Source organism: Panthera onca, chromosome Y (genome assembly GCF_046562875.1).
Source record: "Panthera onca isolate mPanOnc1 chromosome Y, mPanOnc1 haplotype 2, whole genome shotgun sequence".
NCBI lineage: Eukaryota > Metazoa > Chordata > Mammalia > Carnivora > Felidae > Panthera > Panthera onca.
The window spans coordinates 18,950,542-18,959,250 of record NC_138358.1 but is presented as its reverse complement, the minus strand read 5'-3'; the positions used below and the strand labels follow the sequence as shown (position 1 = coordinate 18,959,250).

The 8,709-nt window shown below is 57.0% G+C and overlaps 1 protein-coding gene across 1 annotated transcript; it reads left to right on the top strand.

The window, feature by feature from the left end:
- The first annotated feature begins 2,507 nt into the window (after positions 1-2,507).
- Positions 2,508-6,433, top strand: LOC145714876 (uncharacterized). The gene is made up of 6 exons (XM_081794409.1): positions 2,508-4,291; positions 4,984-5,061; positions 5,206-5,317; positions 5,410-5,555; positions 5,649-5,733; positions 6,265-6,433. Exons 1-6 carry the CDS (start codon positions 3,068-3,070, stop codon positions 6,291-6,293), a joined length of 1,674 nt encoding a protein of 557 aa, XP_081650535.1. The 5' UTR covers positions 2,508-3,067; the 3' UTR covers positions 6,294-6,433.
- The last annotated feature ends 2,276 nt before the right edge of the window (positions 6,434-8,709 follow it).

Here is an 8,709-nt window from a genome sequence, read left to right as displayed (position 1 = left end):
CGTTTACAGTCTGAATGGAATTTAAACCCTCCTATTTCTCCTTTCTCCCATTTCAGTTTAGTCCGTGCGGCCACGTCCAATTTTCCACATTCTCTCCACCTGCTTTGGGGATGGGTGGGTTCCCTGTATGCTCTGCCCCCGCTTCCACCTGCCCAGTCTCCTTCGCCTCTCCGCGCACAAAAGCACCTCCCTTCCCATGCCTCCTCGCTCTCCAAGTTCACTTCTGCATGCCACGTACCTGCTGAATTCGGTGGTTCAGGATATGCAGATTGCTGTGCTAATCCTCCAGTCAGTTTCCTGGGTGGGTAGGATGGTTTAGTGTTGGTCTGGCTGTATTTCATGCACGCGAGACACTTAAGAAGCTTCCATGCTGTCTGCCATCATCTTGGCTCCTCCCCAAAGGGGTGAGATCTGTAGTACCCGTTCTCCAACATCAGCTATCCCACAGGACAGACCTGGTCGGTGACAAACCTGAAAAGGACATGTAGCAAAAAGGGAGGCCACCCTGGAGGGGGAGGCAGAGAAGTGGCTCCGGACCTGGGAGGGGAGGCAGGGGCTCAATTGCCGGAGCCACGCCCACTGCCCTCCTGCTGATTGCTCCTGAACAGCAGCCCACTGCTCACCTAGGCAGAGCTCCTTCACCCCAAGGACACATGGTCACAAAGTTCACTGCCTCTGCCTCTGCCTCTGCCCCACCTGCACGTCAGCCAGGGCCACTGCAGTGTCCGAAGGGCCACAGGGCCGTGGGCATGCTTCCCAAATGCTAGTGGGCTCCGGAAGGAGGCAGCAGGCATGTAAAAGCCTTGGGCCTGGACACTCCACCTGAGGGCCTAGTCTGGAGCCTCATGCCTCAAGTTCCCTTTCCTTGTGCTCTGTGTCCCTAGCCTGAGATTGGGCTAGGGCCCCAAACCGCATGAGTCATGGTCCGCAAAACACTGACATTCCTGACAATACCAGGCCTCCATTCTGCTGGAAGAGGGCGTTCAAGGGTCCAGGAATCACAGCAACACCCCTTCTCTCAGTCCCAGATACTGACGCTCATTCATAAATGAACACACACACACACACACACACACACACACACACGTACAAACACGTACAAACACACTTCCTCCCTGTGGCTATCTCCAGTTGTGACTTACTCTCCTTCCTCTGCCTCCTTCGGTATCCCTCTGGTCTCTGTCTGTCTCTTTGTCTCTGTGATAGTTTTCTTTTCAGAACGCTTCCTCCCACCCCACCTCCGTCTCTCTTTCTCTTTCTCTGTCCAGTCCTTGTACCGTATGAGTTCATCTGGGCTCCCGTGTGCCGTGCATGTCCATATGGACATAGTAGGCTGCTGACGGCACAGGGCTTCGGGGAAACACGCAAAGAAACACACAAGTAACAGGGGTGAGAGCACATCCAGACCTCCCAAGCCGTGACTGCCTCCAGGCAGCCCACACAAGCTGGGTATACATGTGAACCGTGAAAGGTCAGTCCCTTGGCCCTTGCCCTGTAGGTTGCAGCCAGCTGGGAGGTACTGAAACCCAAGACACTCCCCAGGGTTGAGAGGGGCTGAGGTGAGCGCAGGGGTCGATAGGCTGGGAACCTAGTCGTGGCTGGTGTTTCTCCACCTGCCACATTCCAGTTTTGTCGGTACTGGAAGGTTGGTATCAGTTGTGGCTGTCTTTCCTTGGCGTCTCAGTGCAAGCTTCCTTGACCCAATGGAGATACTGAATCTGCCCTAGTTTTCAGCCAGCTTTGGCCGCCAGCACAAATGCATGTGTTGTGTGAGGGGGGAAAGCAAGTGTGAGTCGTGGGAAGGAGCTAGCCTCGCGAGCGGGATGTGACAGAGGGCACGTGTGAGTGCAGAGGTCCACTAGAGTGTCTGTGAGTGTATCGTGGCTGGCGCCTTTGAGTACTTTTGCGTGAGACCCGGCGTTTGCGCTGGCAGCGTGTGCGTGTCTGTGTCCACGTGCCGCGTGGCCGTGCATCTTTGTGCCTGAGTGAGTGTGCGTAGGCCGTTGGGGAGCAAAGGAAAGAGACTGGGGGCTTTCCTGATTTGGTGCGTACCGGGGTGGTTCAAGTGCCAAAGTTCAGAGAGTGCCATCCCTTTGCTCCTGGGATCGCGCATGATAGGCAGCCTCCCCTAGGGTGGTGTCCTCTCCATGTCACACACCTCTTGTCACCGAGTGACAAGAGTTTTCCCTAGCGGGAACAGTGTGCCCTAGCGGGTGCACTGCTAGCCTGCTGTCATGACATACATGTCTTCTTGGAGTAGGGATGGACGTAGGGCGTATGCAAAGGAGGCAGACCAGATGCAAACCAGGGTGCAGACAGCGGGCGCACAGCTGAAATGCGTTTCACGGACAGCTACGCTGACCCGCTCAGTGGATTTGCCAGACTATGGGCACGATGACCAAAGGTGGGGGTGTAAACGTGAAAAGCGTGGAGGTCCCCCTTTTCCCGTGTGTGTAGATAGCCTCGTGCCCAGGCCGTACGGGACGCCGAGGGGGGGGGGGGGAATGTGAAAGTCCCCTTTTCATTGACAGAGGCCAAACAGGGCACGCAGAGGGCTAAGTTGGAGGCCCCTGGAGGCGCCGCACTACCGAAGCCCGGGGCTCACTGTGTGCCGTTACACGCTCGCAGCAGATTCCCACCGCCCTGAAAGGTGGGGCCGCCGACGCCACGCCCACTGCCGTCCTCATGATTGGTCCTGGAGCCAGGCTGGGAGTCTGGGCGTGGTTTGCAACGCCCTCAGCTTCAGAGCCGCATGCGCACTTCTCTCACCACAAAGGCCTCTGCGGCAGCATCACCACAGCGACAGCCACCGCCGTGGCTTCCTGGGTACAGCGCCTGTGCGCATGCGCCCCCTGGGCCCTTGGTCCACGGCAGAAGGCGGGAGGGCGTTGTCAGCCATTGTCGTCAGGGCTCCACTGACTGGGTCTGGTGAGGGAGGCCCGTGCTTTCACCTCCTGCCGCTTCGTTTGAATCTGCCCCACCTGCGGTCCTGGGCCAGCTCCACATGGCGAAGGATGTAGTGTCTGGAAAATGTGGCAGTGCCCCGTAAACTGCGGTCGCGTTCGTCATGGAAGGCGGTAGTCAAGAGACCCGGGCTCGAGGGCATACAGTATTCCTGGACGCGACTGAGGCGCCACACGACGATGGTGTCGGGGCCAGAATGCCCCGAAGTGCACAAGAATATCCGGTCCGACGTGAGACAGAGGTGTCCGGCCGAAGGGAGGATTTGAAGCTGCTGGTGGACAACATAATATCGGTGGCGGAGCTGTTGGGCCTGGTGGAGGAGGGAGTTGAGGCGGCGGCCACAGAAATACACGTTCTTGCAGATGAGAAGGATGACCAGAGGAAGCATGAGGAAGACGAGGGACAGGCGGGGGAGCAGGATAATTATGTAGAGGAGGGACAGGAGGAGGAAGAGGAGGTGGAGGATAAGGACCAAGAAGAGGGGGAGGAGGAGGAGCGGGAGGAGGACGAGGAGGAATGGGAGGAGGAGGAGGAGGAATGGGAGGAGGACGACGACGAGGATGAGGACGAGGATGAGGAAGATGATTTTCAAGAGGAGGAGGAGTGGGAGGAGGATGACGATGAGGATGAGGATGAGGATGTGGAAGATGATTTTCATGAGGAGGAGGAGGACGAGGAGGAGCAGGATCATAAGAGAAGTAGGAGGAGGAGAAGTAGGAGGAGGAACAGGAACAGAAGGATTAGGAGTAAGAGGAGAAGGAGGGGGAAGAAGGTCAAAAGCCGACGATCAGGGGGAGGAGGAGCAGGGGCAGGAGCAGCAGCAGGAGGAGCAGGAGGCCTTACAAAAGGAGCAGAAAGAGAAGGGGGAGGATCAGGAGCAGAGAGATTAGGAGGAGGATGGGGAAGAGTTAAGGGAAGTTGCGGAGCAGGAAGCGGGGGAGCAGGGGCAACAGGATTTACAAGAAGAGCTGCAGGAGGAAGAGGCAAAGCTGGGAAAGGAGGAGAAGGAAGAGATGGAGCTGGGGCACGAAGAGCAGGAGCTGAGGAGCAGGAGAAGGAGGAACCAAAGTGGAAGGAGCAAGGTGGCTGGTGCCTGGGGAACGCACAGGAGCTGCACGTGAAGCAGGAGGAAGAGACGCAGATGAGTGCAAGCCTACATCCTTTCCTGTCCTTGCTCGAGGCTCTTCAGACGGAGGTGCAGCCCTTGAATACACATGCCAGCCGGGAGGACTCTCAACTCAAACCCAGCATATGGCAGAGGCGGCAGCGTCATCTGCAGCAGAGAGGTGCCCTTATCCAGGGCATCCGTGGTTTCTGGGCCAAGGCTGTATCCTTCCTGCTGCTGGTGGAGGGTCCAGAGGGGGCTGGGCTTGCGCAAGAGGAAGGAAAGGGCGGTGACATTTAGAGGAACCCAGGACAGGGACTGGAGCTAAGCCGCGCTCCAGTGGCCGGGAACGTGCAAACGTGATCCCATCCGGTGGTCCTGGCTCTGCAATGAGTGTGGGAGGAGGGCAGTGCCGGGGTGGGGGAGGCATGTGTGCTTTACGTCGCACCTGGCACGGAAACAGCGCTGGGAGAGTGGGGCGTGGCGGTGGAGGTCCAGGCCAGGTCCGGGAAATGACCGAGGGCTTCCTCCCACACAAAGCCGCGTGGGGGCACGTTTCTGGGTCCCGCTAGGCATCTTGCTGCGGGGAAGGCGATGTGAATGCCCACTGGTCGGCGCGAGACCGGATGTGTGCTGTCTGGCTGTGTGGAAGTAAGCGTCCTCAGTGTCCTCACGAGCACACAAAGCTAGGCGTGGTTGCGGGCGTCTGGGCATGCACAGCCTCCTGTGCGTGTCTAGCAGAGCCCTGCGCGATCCTGAGACCCCGTGGGCCTGGACGCAGCCTGTGGGGAGGGCTTGAGACCCTGGGGGAGGACGCCAGTCCCGGGGGGAGGACGCCTGGATGCTGTCCACACTGGTTCTCTGGTTCGAGCTCTCTCACGCCCAGCACCTGAAGGCTCTTTGACCTGCGGCAGTTTGTGAACCACCCTCAGATGTCAGCCCTGAGTAGTAAGCCCGATGAAAGCATGCTTCGCCACATGACCAATTTGAAGGTCGGCCTGGGAGTGGGAGGTGGTGTGGGTGGCTGGCTGTGTGGGGAGGGGAGGTGGTGGGGAGAAGTGATGTGTTCCTTCCTCAGGGGAGGGCGGGTCTCCTGGAACAAGATTTCACATTTCTGCCCCACTGTACCACGGCAGGTGGAGGAACACAAGTTTCCCAGGGAATGCCGGAAGATCCTGCTGTTTTTTGGCAAGAACTCCTACTTCCAGAATGAAGTCGTTACGAAGGAGTATGTCCTAGGCCTTGATGGTAAGTGTCCACTGACTGCATGGGCGGCAGTGGGTGGAGGGTTGAATGTGATAAGTTCTCTGGCGCCTTCTCACATACGCGTCTTCCTGCAGGGTATAGGGCGTCTCATTCCAGTCCCATCCAGTGGTACCCAAGGTACAGACAGGAGGCCTACAGACGCAGGCATGACAACAGCAGCCTCAACTTCTTCAACTGGTTCTCTGACCACAGCTTTGCCGGCTCTAGCAGGATTGCTGAGGTGGGGCCCTGTAACAAGGAAGGGAGGTGATTTTCATGGATTCCCCCACTGCGTGGGATAGCTACCTGAGGCCTGGCCTGTCTCCCCTACCAGATAATCATAGAGGATCTTTGGCCCAACCCCCTGCCGTATTTCAAGATGAAGGAGGCCCCAGGAGAGAGAACTGAGAGGGAAAGAGGTGAGCAGCCAAGGGTGTGGGCACGGAAATGTGTGCCGTGGGGTCCAGGGCACAATTCTCTTCTGCATGGAGGCACCGAGACTCACAGCGGCACAGGAGGTGACCCCAGGTCAAAAGGGCATCAGCCTGAGACAGGGAGTCTTAAGAAGTAACGTGTCAAAGAGGCTTTGCCCCTTTGGGGAGCCTGAAGGTAGGAAGGGGGCTAGACAAAAAGAATGAGCAAAGCGGGACAACCAAAGCTGGCTCATCAGATAGCATGGTGACAACTGTCATTCCCGGACCTTGAACCCCACCCTCAGGCCTCCTACCACCATTCCACATGTTGTCTGGCTTCTGGATCCCCTTGTCAGCTTTGGCACAGCTTATCACACCTTCCCATCCTACTTTCCGTTTGGAAACATTCAAGCAACCTTACTCAGGGCCAAGATAAGTCTCTCACCTGTCCTGTGTGTGTGTGTGTGTGTGTGTGTGTGTGTGTGTGTGTGTTTCTGTCTGTCTGTCTGTCTGTCTGTGTGTACCCATATATCCCAGGGATATGCACGATCTTGAGAAGAGTATGAAGGAGCGTCGCACTTCATCGACCCCAGTGGAAACCCTTCCGATGCTCACCGATGGTCCACAAGATTCTCCTGGCCATGAAATAAGGACAAGGGTGGTGGTGACACGTGGCGCAGGGCGGGGGTCCAATACATTTGAAGAAATATAGACTGGGAGATAAACAGCATGAAGTGTTTGTGTGTGTCTTCCTCTCAGGTTCGCTCTGGGGCGTGTCCATGTATACATGCGGCTGTCCAGAGGTGTAAGTGTTCTGTGCCTGCACACTGGAGTTCCAAGGAAGGGCGGGACGTAGGACATTGTCCGTAGGGATGGGTCACACATTGGGATTGCATGTGAGGTCAGTAAGATTGAAGCAATGGGGACTTGGGTGAGGGAGGCCAGGGCACAAACCTGAGAGAAAGGCCAGTGCCCAGGTTCATAGCTTTCCTGTGAAAATGAGGAAATTCAAGGAAATGGAGAGGCCAGCACAGGCCAGGGATGTCCAATATTCAGGGTTTGGGCATGTCCATGATGGTGCTCCCAGAATCCCGCATGGGGACACCCTCAGTCATGTTGACTGAACCGCCACACAGGGAGGAATTCCCAGGGTTGATTACCCTCTGGTTTTCAGACGTCTACCAATGCAGACTGTCTTGTGGACAAGGTCAGGATCTCAGGACCAGCCACACATATTTGAGGGATTGTGAGCAGGTTGTAAGATTGGTGTCCAGGGGAAGGAACCGAGGGACCAGAGGCAGAGTGGGTGGGTAAGACCGATGAAGTTCTGCTTCAGGCAGAGTTGACAGGGACAACATACACACTGCAGAGAAAACAGCCCACTACAGTCTCACGCAACTCCAAAATCACAGCCAACTTTTCTGGTTCCACTTCCTGAAGCTGAGCCTCCCAAACACCGCTTCATTATTCTCACACACACACACACACACACACACACACACACACACACACACACACAAGACTCCTGAAGGAGTCCTAGTGCTGATGCCCTTGTGTGAACTTTGCTGTTTCTGAAAAGACCTCTGGTTACGAATGGGTGGCCCAGATTGCAAGCCAACAGAGGGGAGGGTCGCGGGGAGGTGGGGCTCTTCAAGGGCACGAACACGCCAACCTCTCCCGTGTGCCCTCTGCCCTCTCATCATCAGCCGTGATGAGTCGGGAGATGCTCTTCCTCTGTGTCCACAGGCTTAAGCCGTGTGTCCAACACGCCATGTGAGACTTGTGAGAAGACTCCCAAGTGCAAACACCAGCAGGCGCTCAGGGAGGTCGCCTCGTCCCAGGCAGCCTGTGTTCCTTTGCCTGAGTGCCAGGACAAAGGCTGCCTCAGCCACATAGGGAACGATGGACTTGTGAGGCCTTAGCATTCTGTGCAGAGGTCCCCGGCAGGCCTGGGGCTTAGAAAGGACTGGGACGAGCCTCACCTGCGAAGACATGAGTGCTGGGATACTCCTTACACAGCAGATGGCTGCTTGCCAGAGATGTCTGTGCTAGGGATGGGGCAAAAGCTCCACCGTGCGAGCAGTGCAGTAGACAGAGTTCAGCCTTGTCCATCGCAGGCTCTTCTGTATCCCCATGTAACACGGCCCCCAGCACAGCGTGCCTGACACTGACCTCCCGACACTAATATTCCTGTCTCCCAAGCTGCCCAAGCTCCCCAGGATCCCCACTGCACAGCTCTGCAGTACAAGAGCCTTCTCTGCAGTGGGTCTATTCCAGAGAAGGCGTGGGCAGTCCCAATGCATGGAGGCCTCTTGCCCCTATCATATGCAGACAACATGGTCAGCGGGGTGTCAGCACGCTGTGGAGTTGAGGATCTGTGCGACCAAGCCTTACCTCTTCCAGGGCAGAGGCTGTCGCACTCTCTAGAAGGGAAGGCAGGCCTTTCTCTCGCTGCTGTCTGCACACTGGCTGGAGAGGCACGTCTTCTCAGCTGCTTGATGGGTTAATGTCAGGGTACCCTGGAAAAGCTCCCAGTGCTGACCCGAGTCTTTGGGTGTGAACATCCAAAGAAAGTATGGCCAGTGATTGTGCAGTGGGAATACGGCCTCAGTGGTCATGAGGCTGGGCCCTTTGGGGCATCTTCCTGCACAAGCAGGCCGTTACTTGATAGGTCTTGCCGAGCAGGAACACTTTAGGGGACAGGTGAACACAGGGTCCCCCACATGTTAATATCTCCAGCCAATACCTCCTTAGGGGCCAGGGTGACGTTTCCGCCCGGCCTGTCCCAAAGACAAGGTACGGACAAGGTGTGGGTGTGGAATGCACTCACGGCACCCAGAGCCAAACCCTCGAGTGTGGACACTTGAGGTCCGTGGGCAGAGGCCTCGGTGCTCTGTGTCCGAGGGATTACAGCCCTCATGCTGCACACCCGGCATCCCCGGGTGTCCTCCCGTATCCGCAGCTCTCCCCGGGGAGCCCTAG